This window comes from Mobula hypostoma, chromosome 4 (assembly GCF_963921235.1).
Source record: "Mobula hypostoma chromosome 4, sMobHyp1.1, whole genome shotgun sequence".
NCBI classification, from domain to species: Eukaryota; Metazoa; Chordata; class Chondrichthyes; order Myliobatiformes; family Myliobatidae; genus Mobula; species Mobula hypostoma.
Genome location: NC_086100.1, coordinates 109374219 through 109398825, shown reverse-complemented (window position 1 = coordinate 109398825; position 24607 = coordinate 109374219). Strand labels below are relative to the sequence as shown.

The 24607-nt window shown below is 42.8% G+C and overlaps 1 protein-coding gene across 4 annotated transcripts in view; it reads right to left on the bottom strand.

The window, feature by feature from the left end:
* The window catches only part of acox3 (acyl-CoA oxidase 3, pristanoyl), a 157684-nt gene that overhangs the window by 115774 nt on the left and 17303 nt on the right, over nucleotides 1-24607 (bottom strand). For all 4 annotated transcript variants that reach the window (XM_063046352.1, XM_063046351.1, XM_063046353.1 and 1 more), the window contains 3 exons: nucleotides 9191-9377; nucleotides 5037-5267; nucleotides 3054-3128 (listed from right to left, as the gene is read on the bottom strand). In XM_063046352.1, the coding sequence (XP_062902422.1) occupies nucleotides 3054-3128; nucleotides 5037-5267; nucleotides 9191-9355 (471 nt within the window). In that variant the 5' untranslated portion in view covers nucleotides 9356-9377. The remainder of the gene's footprint in view (nucleotides 1-3053; nucleotides 3129-5036; nucleotides 5268-9190; nucleotides 9378-24607) is intronic.

The window sequence follows — 24607 nt, the reverse complement described above, 5'->3', positions numbered from 1 at the left end:
CCACAAATCCATTAACCCCACAGTCCAAATCACCGACATATATCATAAAAAGCAGCGGTCCCAACACCGACCCCTATGGAACTCCACTGGTAACTGGCAGCCAGACAGAACAGGATCCCTTTATTCCCACTCTCTGTTTTCTGCCAATCAGCCAATGCTCCACCCATGCTAGTAACTTCCCTGTAATTCCATGGGCTCTTATCTTGCTAAGCAGCCTCATGTGTGGCACCTTGTCAAAGGCCTTCTGAAAATCCAAGTACACCACATCTACTGCATCTCTTTTGTCTACTCTGTTTGTAATTTCCTCAAAAAATTGCAGTAGGTTAGTCAGGCAGGATTTTCCTTTCAGGAAACCATGCTGGCTTTGGCCTATCTTGCCATGTATCTCCAGGTACTCTGTAATCTCATCCCTAACAATCGATTCCAACAACTTCCCAACCACTGATGTCAGGCTAACAGGTCTAGAGTTTCCATTCTGCTACCTTCCACCCTTCTTAAATAGCAGAGTAACATTTGCAATTTTCCAGTCATCCGGTACAATGCCAGAATCTATCAATTCTTGAAAGATCATTGTTAATACCTCCGCAATCTCTTCAGCTACTTCCTTCAGAACCCAAGGGTGCATTCCATCAGGTCCAGGAGATTTATCCATTCTCAGACCATTAAGCTTTCTGCGCACCTTGTCAGTCATAATTTTCACTGCACATACTTCACTTCCCCGACATTCTTAAACGTTCTGTATACTGCAGATGTCTTCCACTGTGAAGACTGATGCAAAATATGCATTCAGTTCCTCTGCCGTCTCTGCGTTTCTCATTACAATATCTCCAGTGTCATTTTCAATTGGTCCTATATCTACCCTCAACTCTCTTCTACCCTTTATATGCTTAAAAAAGCTTTTAGTATCTTCTTTGATATTAGTCGCCAGCTTCCTTTCAATAATTCATCTTTTCCTTCCTAATGACCTTCTTAATTTCCTTCTGCAAGTTTTTACAAGCTTCCCAATCCTCTATCTTCCCACTGGCTTTGGCTTCCTTGTATGCCCTCTCTTTTGCTTTTACTTTGGCTGTGACTTCACTTGTCAGCCACGGTAGTGTCCCTTTGAAAATTTCTTATTTGGAATACATCTTGTCTTGCACTTCCCTCATTCTTTGCAGAAACTCCAGCCATTGCTGCTCTGCTGTCCTTCCTGCTCATGTCTCTTAGCAGTCAACCTGGGCCAGTTCCCCTCTCATGCCATTGTGATTTCCTTTATTGCACTGAAATACCGACACATTGGAATTTAGTTTCTCCTCCTCAAATTTCAATGTGAATTCAAGCATATTGTGATCACTGTTTCCTAAGAGTTTCTTAACCTTAAGCTCTCTTATCACCTCCGGATCATTGCACAACACCCAATCCAGCACAGCCGATCTCCCAGTGGGCTCAACAACAAGCTGTTCTAAAAAGCCATCCCTTAGACATTCTACAAATTCTTTCTCTTGAGGTCCAGTACTGGCCTGGTTTTCCCAATCCACTTTCATATTAAAATCCCGAACAATTATCTTGACATGCCCTTCTGACATGCCTTTTCTATCTCCTGCTGTATTTTGTAATCCACATCCCGGCTGCTGTTTGGAGGCTTGTATACAACTGCCATTAAGGTCCTTTTACCCTTGTCATTTCTTAACTCAACCCACAGAGACTCTACACCTTCTGATCCTATGTCATCCCTTTCTAATGATTTAATATTATTTCTTATACACAGGGCCACACCACCCTCTCTGCCTTCTAACCTATCTTTCCAATACACCGTATATGCTTGGACGTGCAGCTCCCAATGGCAGCCATCCTTTAGCCAAGTTTCAGAGATGGCCATAACCTCATACTTGCCAATCTGTAACTGAATTTCAAGATCATCCATTTTATTTCTTATACTGCACGCATTCAAATATAACACTTCCAGTCCATTTTTTGTTGCTTTCTGTTTTAAATGCACCACGCCTCTATTGTCCTGCAACTCATCCCACTGGCTGTGAGATTATGGCTCATCTCCTGCTTATCCTTTCTATAATCTCTGTTGCACGCTATCTTTGGTTTATTTCTGTTTTTCCCTTCCTCAGCCCTATTACTCCGGTTGCCATCCCCCTGCCAAATTAGTTTAAACCCTCCTGAACAGCTTTATTAAACTTGCCTGCTAGGATATTGGACCCCTTTGGGTTCAGGTGTAACCCGTCCTTTTTGTACAAGTCGTACCTCCCCCAGAAGAGGCCCCAGTGATCCAGGAACCTGAAGCCCTGCCTCCTACACCAGTCTCTCAGCCACACATTAATATGCACTATTCTTGCACTCGCTAGCACGTGGCACAGGCAGCAATTCCAAGATTATTACCCTCGGATGCTTTTCAGCTTCCTACCTAACTCGCTGAATTCTCTCTTCAGGACCGTCTCCCTTTTTCTACCTATGTCATTGGTACCAACGTGTATCAAGACTTCTGGCTGTTCAACCTCTCCTTTCAGAATACTCTGCACCCGATGCGAGACATCCCATTCCCTGGCGCCTGGGAGGCTACTCACCATGGGGGTATCACTATCAGGCTGACAGAACCTCCTGTCCGTTCCCCTCACTTTGGAGGGAATGACTACTGCATTCCTTTTCTCCCTCCCATCGTACCCTATCCAGTCCATTTTCTCTATCTTGTCACCTTCCCTTTCTTTCTCAGCCTTACTCTTTCCATTCTCCTTTCTTCCATCGCTTTTCTTCATCCATTATCTCTATTCTTCCCCCCTTCTCCGCTGCTATCCTCTTCTCTCCCTCCAGTTCCTCAGCTCTTTTCTTCACACCTCCTTTTCCCTCCATTCTCTCACTCTCTTCCACTCCCCTGTCATTTCATTTCTTGGTCAGTAAGGGTGTCGGGAGAAGGCAGGAGAATGGGGTAGAGATGGTAATAATTCATCCATGATGGAATGGCAGGGCAGAGCCAATGGGGCAGATGGCATCATTCTGCTCCTATGTCTTGTGGTCTCTCAGCCACACTCAGAAAATTATTAACTTGTAATTATCGAAGACATTACCTCCATATCACTTATTTTTTGTAGCCATTGATGATGTCTATTAGATCCCGCACCAACAATGGTACCTAAAAACAACTAAAATTTAAACAGATGCTGGTCAGAACACAGTTCAGAAGAAATCATTTCTCATTTTATTTTCTTCTTTTGATAGAAATAAATGTTACAACCTAATTTAAAATGAGTAGATTGTCAAAATAATCCAAAGGTTCAACAATTCGAAGTACATTTGGTAACAAAGTATACTGTATGTGCAATATACAACCCTGAGATTTACCTTCTCACAGATAGCCACGGAACAAAGAAAACCAGAGAAACCTGTTCAAAGAGAAACATTAACTACCCACCCCCCATCCCCATATGCAAATAAAAACATCCCCTTGTGCAAATAAAAACAAATCACGCAGACGGCAAAAAGAATAAGCAAGAAACACAGAATATAAAACACCAACTTGAAAAGTTATCAAAAGTGTCTTGGCATATTCAGTGCAGCTCACTTCAGTTCAGTCTTGCACTGCACCATTTGTTACCTGGAGGCCGGCCCAATCAAAACCGCACAAAATACAACAAAAAGATGAGTGACCAGAACAAATCATAACATGAACTATAGATCAGACTACTAAATCCTACTATGAACCGATATAACATAAAACCATTTTTAAATGCATCTAGCAGCATTGAGACCAGACATTTTATTCACTACGAGGGATCTCAGTACAGACCCCTGGAGCTTCCAAATCAATACAATTTCACTCACTGTGTATTTCTTTGTAAGGGATAACTTTTCCATCTCTTTAGCTATTTACCCATATACTTCTTACCCTAGAAACAGTAATTGGTTTACATATTTATCCTTTGCTATACAATTCCCAGCTCCATAGAGTTTTTTGAAAAGTACTTCATTAGATACGAAAGCATTCAGGACATCCTTAGGACAATGGATGGCCGAACATAATTACAGCTTTTCTTATCTCATCACTCCCCTTCAACCCATTTGCTGCCTGTTGTGAGACTGCTTGTCCAAGATCCAATCTTTGATGATCTGCAGTTAAAGAATGAAGATTAAGCCTTTGCATCCCTCTTTGACTCGGTGGTAGGCAGTCGTCGATCCCAAGGGATGATGGGTTTGTGCCGCTGGTGAACTGTGTCCTCTCCAGCGCGCAAGCCTGGGCAGGAAGATTTGAAGAACCTGCTGTTGCCCATTCAGTGGGTTCCCCCCTCTCCATGTCACTGATGTAGTCCAAGGGAAGGGCAAGCGCTGATACAGCTTGGCACCAGTGTCACAGAGGTTGCCAGAGTGAATTTGTAAACATCAATCTTTCTTAGGGACCCAGGCTTCAGATTTCTTCCTCGGGGTTTACTCCCAAAGCCTTTCCTATGGGTGGGTATGGCCGCAAGGCAGTGGAGTTTTAAAATTAGAGTTTTCCTTCTCCTAGGTGGACAGCCCTCCAAGGCTGATGAGCTCCACCTGCCCGAAGCCACTGGTTTTGAGGCACTGGCGGTCCCCCTTGGCCACTTCTCTTGTCAGTAGAAACAGTTCTGCCGGGCCTAGTAGCTAGTCCACACGTGAAGGCCAAGAGTTGGACTTGGCTATCAGAGGCTATTAGAGTCGCACGCCATTTGGAGCACTTTATAGGTCATGGGAGATAATCCCCACTACCACCCCCAGCTATGGCAACCTTAGTCCTTGACTACTGAAAACCTATTCCATTTCACATTCCTCCACACCTACTTTTGTACTGAGCAGATCCTTGTATTTCTGATATTAATGACAAATTTGATCCTAAATCTTTACCCTCTGTATAACAAGAACGCCCACTTCACCCTCCATAACAATGCCAACCTCTGACATTCCTTTAACTCATTTGCTGAAGCATTAACTTGCGTCATTTTTCCCTCTGGACACAATGTGGTTTTAAAAAAAAGCTGCAACCATGCTTTTTATTCTTGTACATACAGAATGACAAATTATTCCAGTCTACTCACCTGACTATTTAGAGTATTCATGCTCCCGAGCGAGAGGTCATACATATTTAAACATTCAGTAAATGCAAGAAACCTCAGAGGGTTTTGTGACGCTTCTACTAAGGTGCAAAAGTCATATTCAAACAGCCTTTTGCAGCGAAGGAAAGTCAGCTCTCGATATTTTTCCACAGAGAGATCTTCAGACTGATGAGCAAAAAGTGGATCGTTTTCTAGAGCTCTAAATATTTTTTTCTGTTTAATGGAAAAAAGGAGAACAAAATTAATATTATTCGAGCTGTAATAGCAGATATAACAGATTAGTAAAAAATTAGTTGTTTCTTTTACCATTTCAATGCAAACCCAGCTTGTTCCACATGTCTCTGCTTATTAACATTCACTCCCAATTAATCAAGAGCTTGTAAAAACTACCGAGGTACAGGTATATTGTTAATGTCTGAGGTCAGAAAGGTGGTAAGTGGAATTATTCTGCAATGCCTTCGACAAGCTGTTGGCACAACATTAAGGGAGCAACATGCAGGCTTTAGGAAAGATCGCTACTGCACAGAACAGATAGCTAGCTTAAGAATAATCATTGAAGAGCCAATCGAATAGAATACTTCTCTCTATGTCAAGTTTTCAATAAAGAGAAAGCCTTCGATAGCTTAGGCAGAAACTCCCAATGAAAGCTTATGAAACATTATGGAATACCACAGAAATTTATCAATATCGTCAAGAATTCCTACAACGTGTCATGCAAAGTCATACACGTGGGAAAACTGTCAGACAGCTTTAATGTCAACACTGGGGTGATGGCTCCTTTCCTGTTCCTGTTGGCAATAGACTGGATTATAAAACAGACAAGTGAAAAATGAAATAGGATTTGGTGGATGATGTGGCAGCAACTTGATGTCCTAGAGTTTGCAGGTGACATCTCTCTGTTGTCCAGCTTTAACCAACAAGGTTACATCCAGGATATTGATCAAATGTAAAAGTGAGCAAAGAAATGGCAGATGCAATTTAATTTAGACAAGTGCAAAGTGATGCATTTAGGGAATTAAACTGGGGCAGGGCATATACAGTGAATGGCAAGGCCCTGAGGAGTGTAGTTGAACTGAGAGATCTTTGGTTACAAGCACATTTTTTCCATATTTTTCTGAAAGTAACATTATGGGGAAGAAGTTATTTTGCAAGCTTCTTTTCAACAGTCAGGACACCAAGTACAAGATTTGGGATGCTTTGTTACAGTTGTCTAAAACATTGCTTAGGCTACAGTCACACTATTGGAATGACGTGATTAAGCCTGAGAGGGTGACTCGGCAGCCAGTCTGGACATCAGAAGCTTGGAGAGGAGGGGACTTCCATCAGGCCCACTGCCTGAGGATAAAAAGCAGGAGTGGTTCACGGCAGCGCAATAGAGCTTTGACCAGCGACCAATCAGTGTTTGGGATTAATTAGTAAAACCAATTAGTAAAATCAGGTTGGTGCTGGATTACAGGAAGGGGCATTTTTGGAGGGCCTACAAGATGTTTTTTTGGAACAGCTCGTGGTTGAACCCACTAGGGGATCAGCTATTCTGGACTGGGTGTTGTGCAATGAACCAGAATGGATTAGAAAGCTTAAGATAAAAGAACCCTTAGGGGAAAGTGATCATAATATGTGCGAAATGACCCTGAAATTTGAGAAGGAGAAGCTAAAGTCAGATGTATCAGTATTACAGTGGAGTAAAGGGAATTACAGAGGCATGAGAGAGGAGTTGGCCAAAATTGATTGGAAAAGAACATTGGCAAAGATGACAACAGAGCAGCAATGGCTGGAATTTCTGGAAGCAATTTGGAAGGCACAGGATGTATATGCATCCCAAAGAGAAAGAAGTTTTCTAAAGGAAAGATGACATAACCATGGCTAACAATAGAAGTCAAAGGCAACATAAACCCAAAGAGAGAGCATATAATACAGTAAAGATTAGTGAGAAGCTAGAGGATTGGGAAGCTTTTAAAAACCAACAGAAGGCATTAAGAAGGTAAAGATGGAATACGAAAGTAAGCTAGGCAATAATATTAAAGAGGATATCAAAAGTTTGTTGAGATACATAAAGTGTAAAAGAGAGGTGAGAGTGGATATTGGACCGATGAAAAACTATGCTGGAGGTAGTAATAAGGGACAATGAAATTGCAGATGACTGAATAAGTATGTGCATTAGTTTTCACTGTGAAAGACACTAGCAGTATGGTGGAAGTTCCAGATGTCAGGTTGCATGAAGTGGGTGAAGTTACTATAAATTCAGAGTCTCGAACACTGGAAAATTGCAAATGTCACTCCACTCTTCAAGAAGGGAGAGAGGCAGAAGAAAGAAAACTATAGGCCAGTTAGTGATTGGGATGATGTTGGAGTCAATTATTAAGGATGGGGTCTCAGGGTACTTGGAGGCACATGATAAAATAGGCTGTAGTCAGCATGGTTTCCTCAAAGGAAAATCTTGCCTGACAAATCTGTTGGAATTATTTGAAGAAGTAACAAACAGGATAGCCAAAGGAGAATCGGTTGATGTTGTGTACTTGGATTTTCAGAAGGCCTTTGACAAGGTGCCACATGAGGCTGCTTAACAAGCTACGAGCCCATCATATTACAGGAAAGATTCTGGCATGGATAAAGCAGTGGCTGATCGGCAGGAGTCAAAGAGTGGGAATAAAAGGAGCCTTTTCTGACTGGCTGCCAGTGACTAGTGGTGTTCCACAAGGGTCTGTTTTGGGACCAATTCTTTTTATATGTCAATGATTTAGATGATGGAATTGATGGCTTGGTTGCAAAGTTTGCAGATGATATGAAGATAGATGGAGGGGCAGGTAGTTTTGAGAAAGTAGAGAAGCTACAAAAGGATTTAGACAGATTAGGAGAATGGGCAAAGAAATGGCAGACGGAATACAGTGTCAGTAAGTGTATGCTCATGCACATTGGTACAAGAAATGAAAGGGTTGACTATTTCTAAATGGAGAGAAAATACAAAAAACTGAGGTGCAAAGGGACTTGGAAGTCCTTGTGCAGAATTCCCTAAAGGTTAATTTGCAGGTTGAGTCTGTGGTGAGGAAGGCAAATGCAATGTTAGCATTTATTTCAAGAGGACTAGAATATAAAACAAGGATATAATATTGAAACTTTATGAAGTACTGGTGAGGCTTCATTTGGAGTATTGTGAGCAGTTTTGGGCCCCTTAGAAAGAACGTGCTGAAACTGGAGAGGGTTCAGAGGGTTGAAAATGATTCCAGGATTAAATGTCTTGTCATATGAAGAGCTCTGGGTCTGTATTCACTAGAATTCAGAAGAATGAGGGGTGATCTCATTAAAGGCTATCGAATGGTAAAAGGCCTTGATAGAGTGGATGTGGAGAGGATATTTCCTATGGTGGGAGAGTCTAAGGCCAGAGGACAGAGCCTCTGAATAGAGAGGCGTTCTTTTAGAATGGAGATGAGGAGGAATTTCTTTAGCCAGAGGGTGGTGAATCTGTGGAATTCTTGGCCACAGTCAGCTGTAGGAGCCAAGTCTTTATGTATATTTAAGGCAGAGGATGATATATTCTTGATTGGTCAGGGCACAAAGGCAGGAGATTGGAACTGAGAGGAAAATTCGATTAGCCGTGATGAAATGGCGGAGCAGACTCGATGGGCCTAATTCTGCTCCTCTATCTTATGGTCTAATCCAGAGAGGTTGCAGAAAAAAACCATAAAGATGCTGATGCAAAGACAGAGAGCAGATGCTGTAAATCTAGAGCAACACACACAAAATGCTGAAGGAACTAACCAGGTTATTCAGCATGCTGAGTTCCTCCAGCATTTTGGGTGTGTTGCTCGAATTCCCAGCATCTACAGATTTTCTCTTGTTTGTGATTTGATCAACGTACCATTCCATATTTTTGTATATTCACAGCCGCTATTTGGTCTCTACGTTCCAGATACCTTTCAATTACCAGTCCAGTTAATTAACCGCCATGTTGACTTCAGGGTAAAAGAAGGATAGAGATACATACTAAATGCTGTGATTAAAGATTAAAGTCACACGTGGGCAGAATTCATGCTCCTTCACCCACATTTTCTCTCTTGGTTCACACTGCAGGTTTTCTGCCCATTGATCCTGCACAATGACAAAGTGTGATCAGGAATTATTACTTGGTATCCTTTTACCTTCACTCTGATAACCTCTTCTCCTTCCCAAAACACAGACAATTCCTTCCAATTAAAGGAAGTCCTTTTCCGATATAAATCCAGTGGACCTTTGGGAAAATCCGGCAGCAGAAAATCAAATGTATCTTCCTTCGTATCACTTTCTGGAGGATTGGTAGCGCTCATCTCTGCTTTAAGGTGTGTCAGTCTACAACAACAAATAATTTGAAGTAAATAATAATATTGGAGCTTTAAAGAGTGTTTAAGTTAAACACAGTGCTAGATCCAATATTTGTATTAGTTTGAAGAACACTATTAATATCGCTTACATTAAAAAATGAAGTTTCTGGATATCTAAAACCATAAGAGAAAATAGTGTGGAAAGAGAAGCACAGGCAACATCGCAGGTAAGTAGTTTGTTAAGCTTCTTTTGTCTCCTTTCCAAGTTCTGACAAAGGGTTTTGGGATCTGAACCATAGACTTTAATTCTTTTCCCATCAATGCAGCCTAACCTGCTAACTATACCCAGCACTTTATAAAAATATCACTGTAATAGAAATTAAAATTTTACGTTGACATTGTTGGTGGCATTATGCATCTAGTGCACCACAATTGGGTAATAATGTGTCATTAATGACTGTTCTTTGAAATGTAGCCAAGCTGGTTCATATACACAGACATTCAATTATTACCAGTGACTGGGGCCTGTCAGGACTTCCTGCAGAGACTGGTTAATTAGGCACTCGGCAAGGACCAATAAAAAGAAGTTAGGTTTAAGCGAACAGCTGTTGTGTGAGTGGCTGTTGGAGTGGAACAGAGTTAGAGCAGGGAACTGAGGTGTTTGTTTAAGAGACTTTGGAGAGAGAAGCAGAGGCTAGGTTGAGATTTCTGTCAATTTTCCATTTTTTTTTATTAGTGCCTGGTTACAGTAGTGAGAATGAATCCCATATCACTGGTGTGCTCCTCATGCAGGATGTGGGAAATCTGTCTGGGTGCAGCTCCCTACAGGGTGTGTTAGGGACCTGGATCTGAAGCTGCATGACCGACTCGTTTGGGAGAATGACAAGGTCATTGACAGGAGCGACAGGGAGGTAAGTCACTCCCAAGTTGCAGGAGGCAGGTAGCTGTGAGACAGTCAGGAGAGGGAAAGGGGATAGGCAGAGTACCCCTTTGGCCACTCCCTTCAATAGCAGGTATTCCACTTTAGATTCAGTTGTTTGGAAGGGGAACACAACCTACCGGGGAAAGCTGCAGCAACCAGGTCTCTGGCACTGGCTCTGTGGCTCAGAACGGAAAGGGGAAACAAGGACAACAGTCCTGGTAGGGGATTTAATAATTAGGGGAACAGACAGAAGATTGTCCAGTCATGAAAGAGACTCCCACGTGGTACATTCTCTCCGTTCAGGTCTACGACATTCTAAACGGGAGGATGAGCAGCCAGAAGTCATGGAACTCAACATCATAGGTAGGAAAAGGGATGAGGTCCTGAAGGGAGAATATAGGGAGCCATGTAGAAAGCTGAAAAGCAGGACTTCAGGGGTAGTAATTCTGGGATTGCTGCCTGTGCCAGATGCCAGTGAGGATAAGAACAGGATGATATTCAGAAGAATGCATCACTGAGGAATCAGTGCAGGGGGCAAGTATTCAGATTTTAGGATCATTGGGTTCTCTTCTAGGGAAGGTGTGATCTGAGAGAAAGGAATGAGTTATGCCTGAACTCGCGGGGTCCAATATCCCTGCAGGAAGGTTCACTCGAGCTGTTGTGAAGGGATCAAACTAGTTTCACAGGGGGGATAGAAATCAGAATGTTAGGTCAGAGGATGGAGCAGTTGGTGTAAAGATAGTGTAACGTGACTGTGGGGAAGGATAGGTAGTGGATAGGGCAGACAGTTGAAGTCAGAAGTTTACATACACCTTAGCCAAATACATTTGAACTCATTTTTTCACAATTCCTGACATTTAATCCTAGAAAACATTCCCTGTCTTAGGTCAGTTAGGATCACTACTTTATTTTAAGAATGTTAAATGTCAGAATAATAGTACAGAGAATGATTTATTTCAGCTTTTATTTCTTTCACTTTCCCAGTGGGTCAGAAGTTTACATAGACTTTGTTAGTATTTGGTAGCATTGCCTGTAAATTGTTTAACTTGGGTCAAATGATTTGGGTGGCCTTCCACAAGCTTTTCACGGTAATTTTGTTCCATTCCTCCAGACAGAACTGGTGTAACTGAGTCAGGTCTGTAGGCCTCCTTGCTTGCACACACTTTTTCAGTTCTGCCCACAAATTTTCTATCAGATTGAGGTCAGAAAATGATGTCAAGTCTGGTTCATACTTGGGAGAAATTTCCAAACGCCTGAAGGTACCACGTTCATCTGTACAAACAATAGTACGCAAGTATAAACACCATGGGACCATGCAGCCATCATACCGCTCAGGAAGGAGATGCATTCTGTCTCCCAGAGATGAACGTACTTTGGCATGAAAAGTGCAAGTCAATCCCAGAACAACAGCAAAGGATCTTGTGAAGATGCTAGAGGAAACAGGTAGACAAATATCTATATCCACAGTAAAACGAGTCCGGTATCGACATAACCTGAAAGGCTGCTCAGCAAGGAAGAAACCATTGCTCCAAAACCCCCTTAAAAAAGCCAGTCTGCAGTTTGCAAGTGCACAAGGGAACAAAGATCTTACTGTTTGGAGAAATCTCCTCTGGTCTGATGAAACAAAAATTGAACTGTTTGGCCATAATGACCATCGTTATGTTTGGAGGAAAAAGGGTGAGGCTTGCAAGCCGAAGAACACCATCCCAACCGTGAAGCATGGGGGTGGCAGCACCATGTTGTGGGGGTGCTTTGCTGCAGGAGGGACTGGTGCACTTCACAAAATAGAAGGCATCATGAGGAAGCAAAATTATGTGGATATATTGAAGCAACATCTCAAGACATCAGCCAGGAAGATAAAGCTCAGTCACAAATGGGTCTTCCAAATGGACAATGACCCCAAGCATACCTCCAAAGGTGTGGCAAAATTGCTTAAGGACAACAAAGTCAAGGTATTGGAGTGGCCATCACACAGCCCTGACCTCAATCCAATAGAAAATTTGTGGGCAGAGCCGAAAAAGCATGTGTGAGCAAGGAGGCCTACAAACCTGACTCAGTTACAAACCTGTCTGGAGGAATGGAACAGAATTCCGGCAACTTACTGTGAGAAACTTGTGGAAAGCTACCCAAAATGTTTGATCCAAGTTAAACAATTTAAAGGCAATGCTACCAAATACTAACAAAGTGTATGTAAACTTCTGACCCACTGGGGAAAATGATGAAAGAAATAAAAGCTGAAATAAATCATTCTCTCTACTATTATTCTGACATTTCACATTCTTAAAATAAAGCAGTGATCCAAACTGACCTAAGACAGGGAATGATTTCTAGGATTAAATGTCAAGAATTGTGAAAAACAGAGTTTAAATGTATTTGGCTAAGGTGTATGTAAACTTCTGACTTCAACTGTAAATGCAGTCAATTGGATTGATTTGTGTGTCTCTATTTTCGTGCAAGAAATATGAGGAACACAGGTCATAAACTTACAGTATGGATCAGAACATGGAACTATGATGTTGCAGAGACTTGGCTGTCACAAGAGCAGGAATGGCTGCTGGATGTTCTGGGTTTAGATATTTCAAAAGGGACAGGGAAAGAGGTAAAACGAGTCGGGGAGTGGCATTGCTGATCGGGGATTTTATTACAGCTGCAGAAATGGATGACATCATGGAGGAGTTGTTTACTGAGTCAGTGTTGTTGGACGTCATGAAAGGAGCAACACTCATTTGGGAGTATTATTCAGACCCCTCAACAGCAAAAGCAACACAGGAACAGAGCGGGAGATAGATTTTGGAAAGACGAAAAAAAAACAAAATTGCCAACAAGATTCCCGACACAACATGTAGAGAAATTGACCAGAGGAGAGGTCATACAAGATCTGGTCAGGTGTCAGATCTTTTGGCGGGTGTGCATTTCGGAGCAGTGACCACAACTTCCTGACATTTATCATAGCCTTGGACAGGGTTAGCAGCAGACAGTTTGGGAAGGTATTTAGTTGATGAGGGAGTGATTAAGACGCTATTTGATAGGAATGTGGGAGCAGATGTAATCAGGGAAATGCATGTGAAGCTTGTTTAGGGAGCACTTCAGCCATATGGGACCCATCTAGTCAAGCGAAAGAAAAGCATATTTAAAATTTAGGAAGTCTAGAGTGACAAGGAGGAAGAAATTTAAGAATGGATTTAGGAGAGTTAAAAGGTGACATGAAAAGGCCATGGTGAGTAGAATTAAGGAGAACCCCAAGGCTTTCTACATACTGTTGCTGTGAAGAACAGTAAGTGAATTATATTGAGGGTATGACGGATCAGGGATAAAGTGGAAACGTGCCAGGAGTCAGAGGAAGAGCAGGTCTTTATTGGATACCTTGCTTCAGCATTCATCAATGTCTCTCTCACTGGTGAATGCGAGGCAGCATAAAACACCCTCTTCTTTTAATGTTGACATGCTGGAACTTTTGAAAAACATGACAATAGCTAAGTCTCTAGGACCGGATGGATTATACCCAAAGTTACTATGGAAAGCAAAGGAAGAGATTGCTGCACCTTTGGCAATGATCTTTGCATTTTCACTGGCCACAGGAGCAGTATCAGAAGACTGGAGGGTGACAAATGCTATTCCTTTGTTCAGGAAACCCTGGAAATTATAGAGCAGTGAGTCTATGTCAGTGGCGGAAAACATTTAGATGGAGACATAACGTAAAGATTTTTACTCCTCATATGTGAAGGATGTAAGAAATAAAGTCAATTCAATTCAAATATTCTTAGAAATAGGATTTATGAGTATTTGGAGAAGCATAGTCTCATTAGGGATAGTCAACATGGCTTTGTGAGGGCAGGTCATGCCTCATGGGCCTGATTGAATTATTTGCGGCAATGCCAAAACAAATCGATGAAGGCAGAGCAGTGGATGTGGTGTAAATGGGCTTTAGTGAAGCATTTCACAAGGTTGGACAAGCATTGGGCTCTGTAGTTCATGTTATGATGTGTTTCTGGTGCCCGGTTACTCTTTTTTTATTGCTATGTTGTCTAATTTTGATTGGGATGGACTGGCTCTGCGGCATACACTCAACGAAAGAGACAGAAATTGAACTGAACTAAACTTTATGAACATTCCCAGATTGTTTCAATGGTTTGATGTTGATATTTTATATTCTATGTTTTTTGCTCATTTTTTGCCATTTACACGTTTTATTGTGTATTGGGTGTTTGATGTTTTCTTTGAATGGGTTCCATTTTGTTTCTTGGTTTTGTGGCTGGCTGTAGGGAAAATGAATCTCAGGGTTGTATATTCCATACAAACTTTGCCAACAAATGTACTTTGACTTAGAAAAGTTTTTTTTTAACACTGAGAGTGATAGTTGTGTATAACTTGCTGCCAGGGGAGGTGGATGAGGCAGATATATCAGGGACATTTAAGAGACCCTTAGATAAACACATGGATGAAAAAGTGTTTGCTCTGACCCAGCCAACTAGCTTTTGACACTTTCCTTTCAAAGCATCCCTGAGTGTAGCTGAGAAGACAAATATCTGTTGCCTGTCCCCAGTTGCCCACGAGGATAGCGATGAGCTGCTTGCCTGGGCAGTGAGTTGGATAGCATTTTTCGGTAAGGGATTTCAGAATTATGAACTGTAATCAATAGTAGTTTGGGATCACTGCAGTGCACCTTCCAGATAGTTCACAATGTGTCACAATTAGATGGGATGCTGGCCAAGCAGCATTGTCCTTTAAGGCACTGCTCTTCCTGGCATTGTCCATGAGCTGTCCATCCAGGCAAGTGGAGATGTTTCATTCCACACTTAACTTGTGCCTTCAGGATGATCAAAATGCTTTGGAGTCAGGAGGGACATCACTCTCGCAGACCTCTCTCCCAACCACAGTATTAATCTTTGTGGTCCTCCTAAGTTTCTGGCCACTGACAAACCCCCTAGTGTGCTCTCAGTGAAAGACTTGACATCAGTAATGCAAGAAAGGATAAGTAGTCAGACTTTCTGTTACTGGAGCATGTTTTGCCTTGTATGACATTACTTGCTGGTTATTAGAGCAACCTTGAATATTAGAGAAGGCCAAGATGCACTTCGAGCAGAAAATAGAGCTTTATCACAAGCGTTCTCAGGAACATTTCCATATTCAGTACACTCCCCTAATTTTCAATATCTTGTTTCCAGGGTTGACTGAAGACTGGCTTCAGTAATGGTAAAGAACAGAAACAGAGGTCAAGCTGGTTCATTCAATATGCTTTTATGACAGATATCTCAGGGCTCTGCAGAGAATGGGGCAGACAGCCTAGCGCATCTGTAGATGTGAATTTCCCACTACTTAGGACATTTACAGTGACAGGTGTGTAAAAAGGGCCCGAAGGATCATTGGGGACCCGAGTTACCCCAACCACAAACTGCTGCAGCTGCTACCATCTGGGAAATGGTACCACAGCATAAACAGGCTCTGTGACAGCTTCTTCCACCAGGCCATCAGACTGATTAATTCATGCTGACACAACTGTATTTCTATGTTACACTGACTACCCAGTTGTACGTACTATTTATTATAAATTACTATAACTTACACATTTACACGGATACGTGATGTAAAGATTTTTACTCCTCATGTATGTGAAGGATGTAAGTAATAAAGTCAATTCAATTTAATTGATGGAAATACTTCAATCTCATCTGTTCGACGCACATACTGGCACTGTCATTGTTCTGAATGAGGGGATGTTCTTGGGGTTTGCTCCTCACATTGAACATTTCTTCGTTCACTGAATATGAATGGCATTCTCAGTACTGGCAATTATTGCTCATCTCTAATTACTCCTGAAGTGAGGATGTGATTCAGAATCAACTACAGTTCTGAAATTACACACAGACCAGACATATAATCTCATGTGTTTTCTCCTCTGAAAGACGTGGATCAAACAGAGTCTATAGTGATCTATTGCAGTACATTTATACTTATTGTGCATGTTTTTATTTCCAATATTTTGTTACTTGATTTAAGCTTCTCAGATGCCATGATTGGATTCAAACTCACGTCTCTGCATCAATGATCCAGATTGCAGCCTGCTAATCAATAACATAACCACATTGCTACCAACTACCATTATTCATGACCGGATATGGTGTGGCAAAACTTCAAAGCTCCAAATCCGTCTACAGGTGTAACACTACTCTGTCCGTAATACAAATCTGTTATTCAACACACATGGTCTGTCCTGAACCTCACCAGGATGGGCTTGCTGTATCTGATGCTGCTGTTGATGTGCACCACTGCATTTTTCATTGAGTGAGGAGTGACTAGAAGGTGGCGTTAGAAAGTTATATCAAATCATAAATGCTTAACATAGAACATAGAATAGTACAGCACAGTACAGGCCCTTCGGCCCACAATGTTGTGCCGACCCTCAAACCCTGCCTCCCATATAAGCCCCCACCTTAGATTCCTCCATATACCTGTCTAGTAGTCTCTTAAACTTCACGAGTGTATCTACCTCCACCACTGACTCAGGCAGTGCATTCCACGCACAAACCACTCTCTGAGTAAATAACCTTCCTCTAATATCCCCCTTGAACTTCCCACCCCTTACCTTAAAGCCATGTCCTCTTGTATTGAGCAGTGGTGCCCCGGGGAAGAGGCGCTAGTTATCCACTCTATCTATTCCTCTTATTATCTTGTATACCTCTATCATGTCTCCTCTCATCCTCCTTCTCTCCAAAGAGTAAAGCCCTAGCTCCCTTAATCTTTGATCATAATGCATACTTTCTAAACCAGGCAGCATCCTGGTAAATCTCCTCTGTAGCCTTTCCAATGCTTCCACATCCTTCCTATAGTGAGGTGACCAGAACTGGACACAATACTCCAAGTGTGGCCTAACCAGAGTTTTATAGAGCTGCATCATTACATCGCGACTCTTAAACTCAATCCCTCGACTTATGAAAGCTAACACCCCATAAGTTTTCTTAACTACCCTATCCACATGTGAGGCAACTTTCAGGGATCTGTGGACATGTACCCCGAGATCCCTCTGCTCCTCCACACTACCAAGTATCCTGCCATCTACTTTGTACTCTGCCTTGGAGTTTGTCCTTCCAAAGTGTACCACCTCACACTTCTCTGGGTTGAACTCCATCTGCCACTTCTCAGCCCACTTCTGCATCCTATCAATGTCTCTCTGCAATCTTTGACAATCCTCTACACTATCTACAACACCACCAACCTTTGTGTCGTCTGCAAACTTGCCAACCCACCCTTCTACCCCGACATCCAGGTCGTTAATAAAAATCACAAAAAGTAGAGGTCCCAGAACAGATCCTTGTGGGACACCACTAGTCACAATCCTCCAATCTGAATGTACCCCTCCACCACCACCCTTTGCCTTCTGCAGGCAAGCCAATTCTGAATCCACCTGGCCAAACTTCCCTGGATCCCATGCCTTCTAACTTTCTGAATAAGCCTACCGTGTGGAACCTTGTCAAATGCCTTACTAAAATCCATATAGATCACATCCACTGCACTACCCTCATCTATATGCCTGGTCACCTCCTCAAAGAACTCTATCAGGCTTGTTAGACACGATCTGCCCCTCACAAAGCCATGCTGACTGTCCCTGATCAGACCATGATTCTCTAAATGCCTATAGATCCTATCTCTAAGAATCTTTTCCAACAGCTTTCCCACCACAGACATAAGGCTCACTGGTCTATAATTACCCGGACTATCCCTACTACCTTCTTTGAACAAGGGAACAACATTCGCCTCCCTCCAATCCTCCGGTACCATTCCCGTGGACAACGAGGACATAAGTTCCTAGCTAGAGGCTCAGCAATCTCTTCTCTTGCCTCGTGGAGCAGCCTGGGGAATATTCCGTCAGGCCCCGGGGACTTATCTGTCCTAATGTATTTTAACAACTCCAACACCTCCTCTCCCTTAATATCAGCATGCTCCAGAACATCAACCTCACTCATATTGTCCTCACCATCATCAAGTTCCCTCTCATTGATGAATACTGAAGAGAAGTATTCATTGAGGACCTCGCTCACTTCCACAGCCTCCAGGCACATGTTCCCACCTTTATCTCTAATCAGTCCTACCTTCACTCCTATCATCCTCTTTTTTTCACATAATTGAAGAATGCCTTGGGGTTTTCCTTTACCCTACTCGCCAAGGCCTTCTCATGCCCCCTTCTTGCTCTTCTCAGCCCCTTCTTAAGCTCCTTTCTTGCTTCCCTATATTCCTCAATAGACCCATCTGATCCTTGCTTACTAAACCTCATGTATGCTGCCTTCTTCCTCCTGACTAGATTTTCCACCTCACTTGTCACCTATGGTTCCTTCACCCTACCATTCTTTATCTTCCTCACCTGGACAAATTTATCCCTTACATCCCGCAAGAGATCTCTAAACATCGACCACATGTCCATAGTACATTTCCCTGCAAAAAGATCATCCCAATTCACACCCGCAAGTTCTAGCCTTACAGCCTCATAATTTGCCTTTCCCCAATTAAAAATTTTCCTGTCCTCTTTGATCCTATCCTTTTCCATGATAATTATAAAGGCCAGGGAGCAGTGGTCACTGTCCCCCAGATGCTCACCCACTGAGAGATCTGTGACCTGACCCGGTTCATTACCTAGTGCTAGATCTAGTATGGCATTCCCCCTAGTCGGCCTGTCCACATACTGTGACAGGAATCCGTCCTGGACACACTTAATAAATTCTGCCCCACCTAAACCCTTGGAACTAATCAGGTGCCAATCAATATTAGGGAAGTTAAAGTCACCCATGATAACAACCCTGTTATTTTTGCACCTTTCCAAAATCTGCCTCCCAATCTGCTCCTCTGTATCTCTGCTGCTACCAGGGGGCCTATAGAATACCCCCAGTAGAGTAACTGCTCCCTTCCTGTTCCTGATTTCCACCCATATTGACTCAAAAGAGGATCCTGTTACATTACCCACCCTTTCTGTAGCTGTAATAGTATCCCTGACCAGTAATGCCACCACTCCTCCCCTTTTTCCGCCCTCTCTATCCCTTTTAAAGCACTGAAATCCAGGAATATTGAGAATCCATTCCTGCCCTGGTGCCAGCCAAGTCTCTGTAATGGCCACTACATCATAATTCCATGTATGTATCCAAGCTCTCAGTTCATCACCTTTGTTCCTGATGCTTCTTGCATTGAGGTACACACATTTCAGCCCTTCTACCTTACTGTCTCTACACCGTTTATTCTGCTTCTCTTTCCTCAAAGCCTCTCTGTATGTTAGATCTGGCTTTACTCCATGCACTTCTTTCACTGCTCTATCGCTCCGGGTCCCATCCCCCTCGCAAATTAGTTTAAACCCTCCCGAACCATGCTAGCAAACCTAACTGCAAGGATATTGCTCCCCCTTGAGTTCAGGTGCAACCCATCCAATCTATACAGGTCCCACTTTCCCCAGAAGAGATCCCAATGATCCAAAAATCTAAAACCCTGCCCCCTGCACCAACTCCTCAGCCACGCATTCAACTGCCATCTCCTCCAATTCTTACCATCTCTGTTACGTAGCACTGGCAGCAATCCTGAGAACGTCACCCTTGAGGTCCTGTTCTTCAGCCTTCTGCCTAATTCCCGAAACTCACACTTCAGGACCTCATCCCTCTTCCTGCCTATGTCGTTGGTCCCAACATGTATCACGACTTCTGGTTGCTTTCCCTCTCGTACCATGATGTTGTGCACCCGGTCAGAGACATCCCGGACCCTGGCACCCGGGAGGCAACAAACCATGCAGGTGTCCTTCTCACGTCTACAAAATCTCCTGTCTGCTCCCCTGACTATAGAGTCTCCAATGACGACAGCTCTCCTCTTCTCCGTCCCACCCTTCTGCACCACAGGGTCAGACTCAGTGCCAGAGGCCCTGCCACCATGGCTCACACCTGGTCGGTCGTCCCCGCCAACAGTATCCAGGACGGTAAACTTATTATTCAGGGGAATGGCTACAGATCACACTCCACAGATCATCAAGGTTTATGGCAGATTACAGCAGGGTTTCATTCCTGTGAACGGTTCTTAACCTGAATATTTCGCAGGTTCTCCAAAATGGTTTTTGTTTGTGCGGGCTGAATATAAGTCAGGTGTCAGTAAGCTCTGGAGGACCTGTACAACCTTGCTTTCTGCAGGCTTACAGAACATTTATTCCTCTAAAAAGTATAGCTATGAATCAGTGTTATGGTTTGAAGGTCTCTAAATATATTCCAGCTAATTGCTCGGGTTTAATGAAGATTCCAGTGTCAACCAGCATAGAGTAAATTTTCTTCAGTTTATCTGTGTTGACTTAAGTGTGTTAGGGCTCTGGCTTCAGAGTTAGCTGCTAATTAATCTAAGTGTAAAATTAAAGCCTAATTTTATGCAGGTCAATCTGAGCCCAATTACATATGTTTTCCATGCCTGACCCAATTATCATTATAAATACAATAATTTCAAATGTTAATCACATACTGCAATGCCAAGGGAAAAGAAGAACTCAGCCAGACTGACACAATGCAACGCCTGACTCATTGAAATGCAAATGCTTTATCAGCATATTCATTTGATCTGACCAAAATCAAATCCACTCAGTGTAAGGTCCCGTCAGCCTTTAACCGAAGTTGTAGATCTCCTTCCCCAAATTAGATTAGGAGTCACACAGTAATCCAACTTGCTATTAAACTGTTTACTTCAAATAATGTTCCAGTTATGCAGGCTTAATGTCTTTCCAAAATTACTCAACCTATAGATAGCAAGAATTTTACATATACACACCCTGACTGAAAGATAAAACTAGTAATGAAAAACAGGAATCCAAGGATGTCTGCCAAGAACTTCGAACACCATTTTCAGAATCTACCTTTCTCCTTCTATTTTTCTTGGGTCTCCCAAAAACATGTTGCAAACAATTCACCAGAATTTAACTAATCACACTAGAAGATAGTAGAATCAGTAAGATTTCTTAGAGTTCTTGGTCTTGATAGAATGTTAATGATCTAGGGAATGTCCAAACATGAAATCACATATTGTCATGTAATTGTGCAAATTTGGTGTCTCAACCTCTTTAAATTTCCATTCATTAGATTTGACCACCAGTGATAAAACCTGATTCCTAAGGTTGTCAGCATTAGTGTATGGGAGCATTCAAATGGTTGGAGATTCGAATTCTACTTCGTAAGAGACTGGGCACAAAACCAGGTGCTGCCTACTGCTCCCTCAAGTGGTTACTTTCATTATATTTTCAAAAGATACTTAATTTCACTGAGAACATGTCATTAAAGCTCATGGTATGTTAACTGAGAGTGGCGTAGAGAATGTTGGTGGAGAAGACAAGTGTTGAGCTCTGGGGAAGACCGTAGGTTGAGCTGAATGATTTAAGACAAGCTTGCATTGATCTGTGAAGCTGATTCTATATCTCTGAAGACTCAGCGAGGGAAGTAACAGCATATTTAGATTTATTAATGTCAGCCCAGTACCTTGTTGTTAGACTTTGTTCAGTAGGTTTTCAGCAAGACCTGCTGAAAGCAGTTATGTACTGTTGAAGGCTTTGGAGACATTCCACAGGAAGGAAAGTTGGGGCACAATATTAAACCTTCAAAAGGGACAGCCAAAATGTGGAAAAATGCAGGGAGAGGAATGGGAGTCAGCTAGAAAACAAGAAGAGAGAGAATGCAGAGGCATAAAGATAGATGCTCTCTCTCAAGAATGAACGGAAGCAGAGATTATGCAGCTGAGTTCATGCTATATGATAAAGCATCAAGAACAATAGATTATTGTGAAAACTGTATTTGTTGATTGGAGTTCTTAGCCATCCGAATGTTTGTGTCTACAGGTATTATCAGAAGAAATTTTTATTTGAGCACAACAGCCATTGGAGAGCACGGACCATGAAGTGAAGGTGTTGGTGACGCTGGGTTGATGAGCAAGGTTCATACAGGCAACTCAATACTGGGACCAATACAAAAGTAACACTGGCAGAGGTGAGGCAGCTGACCAGTGTGCAACTAGAGAGTTATTTTCTGACAAATTTGTTATCAGTAAAGATGAGGCATGGCAGAGCACCTCAGCCAAGTAAAATGTGCATCCTGTGCCATGTGAAAAATTATGGACAACTGCGCATATAAGAAGTATCTCTAACTGCCACAATTTGAACTCTTGAGTTTCGGAGCAGGAGCAGCAGTGTGAAACACTGCAGCAGATCCGCAAGGATGGGAATTTTGTGGATTATACCTCTCGGAGATGGTCAGACTCAAGTTTGAGACTGTGCAGAGAGAAATGGAATGGATGACTGCCAGGCACACTAGGAGCACAGGCGAGTAGTCCAGGTGGCTTCTCAGTACATCTTGCTAAGAGGTTACTCCTTATGGGTATAGGTGAAGGTGAAGTGCAGCAAAACTAGAAGCGTGGCGTCATAAATAGTTCAGATGCACAGGAGAGAAGGAAGAAGAACGAGAGAACAATCACAAACACAAGACAGTCTGCAGACGCTGGAAATCCAGAGCAACGCATATAAAATGCCAGGACTCAGCAGGTCAGGCAGTATCTACGGAAAAGAGTAAATAGTTGACATTTCAGACAGAGACCCTTCTTCAGAACTGAGAAGGAAGGGGGAAGACGCCAGAATAAAAAGGTGGGGGGGGATGGTAGGAGGCTAGCTAGAAGGTGACAGGTGAAGCCATGTTGGAGTGAAAGATAAAGGGCTGGAGAAGTAGAAATCTGATGGGGGAGGTGAATAAACGACAAGAGAATGGGAAGGAGGAGGGGAACCAGGGGAAGTAGTGGGCAGGTGAGAAGAGGGAACCGGTCAGAGAGGGGAAGGGAATTTTTTTTTAAACCAGAAGGAGAATTTGATATTCATGTCATCAGGTTGGAGAGAACAATTGCATAAGGATATCAGTTAGACCATAAGATGTAGGAGCAGAATTAGGCCATTCAGCCCATCGAGTCTGCTCCGCCATTCCATCATGGCTGATTTATTATCCCTCTCAACCCCATTCTGCTGACATCTCTCCATAACCTGTGACACCCTCACCATCAAACTCCACTTTAGGCTACCCTCTGTCAGGAGGGTAGACTGACATCTGTGGCCATAGGGACAACTCAGTGATGATACAGTGACTCTATGCAAACAATTCCTTCCCTCCCACAGATGCTGCTTGCCCCACAGAGTTCATCCAGCAGATTGTTTGTTGTTGCAAGTTTCAGCATCTGCAGCCTTTCGTGTCTTGAATGTTAAGCTACAGTTCAGTATGATACCATTGATCCAGGTAGAAGGAGAACTGAGAGGCTCGAAGCTGGACAGAAGGCAGGAGATTTAAAAAGGATGGAACCAAAAACTTAGGGAATTTTAAATGGGCAGAAACAAGGCTTGGACAGCGCGTGGGAGGAGTAGGAAAAGAGGGTTGGAGAGTTTGAGAGGAACTGGAACAGAGACCTGGTAAGTTCAAAAACAGCTAGAACTGAGGCCCAGGGAGAATTTAATCAAAGTGGGAAAAATGGCACAGGGACTGAAAATGTCCAATGATTGTGTGGGGAATACTTTGAGTAAGGTAAGCCCCAAGTGTAAATAGTGGCCTTTAATTTAATTCCAAGTAATTAAAGGGCAAATCACGGCAGGACAGCTCATACCCATGTGCTAATCCTCCCGTCAGGGGCAATTCCAACACGTGCAGGAAATATATCAGTTACACCTACTGGGTAAATGCATCACAGAGCAGGAACTGTCGGTGGATTCACTGCAGTGCATCCATGGTGCTGAAATGTTTGTGAATAGCCTAGTTAAAGATGTCGTGTCAACACAGATTATGAGTGTACAGGCAGGAAAGGAGAAGGTGACTGAATTGTAGTGCAGGAACTCACGGTTGTCGTCTCCTCTCTGAATGATATACTACTTTGGATATTGGGATTAACGGCTTTCCGGGGAAGGCAGCAGTACCAGGTTCACAGGAAGATCTGCTGCTCAGGAAAGGGGGTGGGGAGGGGGAGTCAAAAGAATGCCAGGGATGCTGAAATAATTTATAAGGGCAAGCAGACAGTTCTTTCCGTGACCAGGTAACATGACTTCCGAAGGGTCAAGAGGATGCGTTTGCATGGCTGCAGCACACTGCGGAGAAGGAGGGTGAAGAGCCAGCTCATACAGTCAGAACAACAGAGCACAGAAAAAGGCTCTTCAACCCAACTGATCCACGCCAACCAATGTGCCCAACTAAACTAATCCCATTTGCCACTGTTCCCTGTTTGGCCTTAATTCCTCTGTCTAATCCTTTCCTATCCATGTAACTTGTCCAAGTGTGTTTTAAACTATTGTGAAGTAAATCAGTACTAACTAAATACAGTAG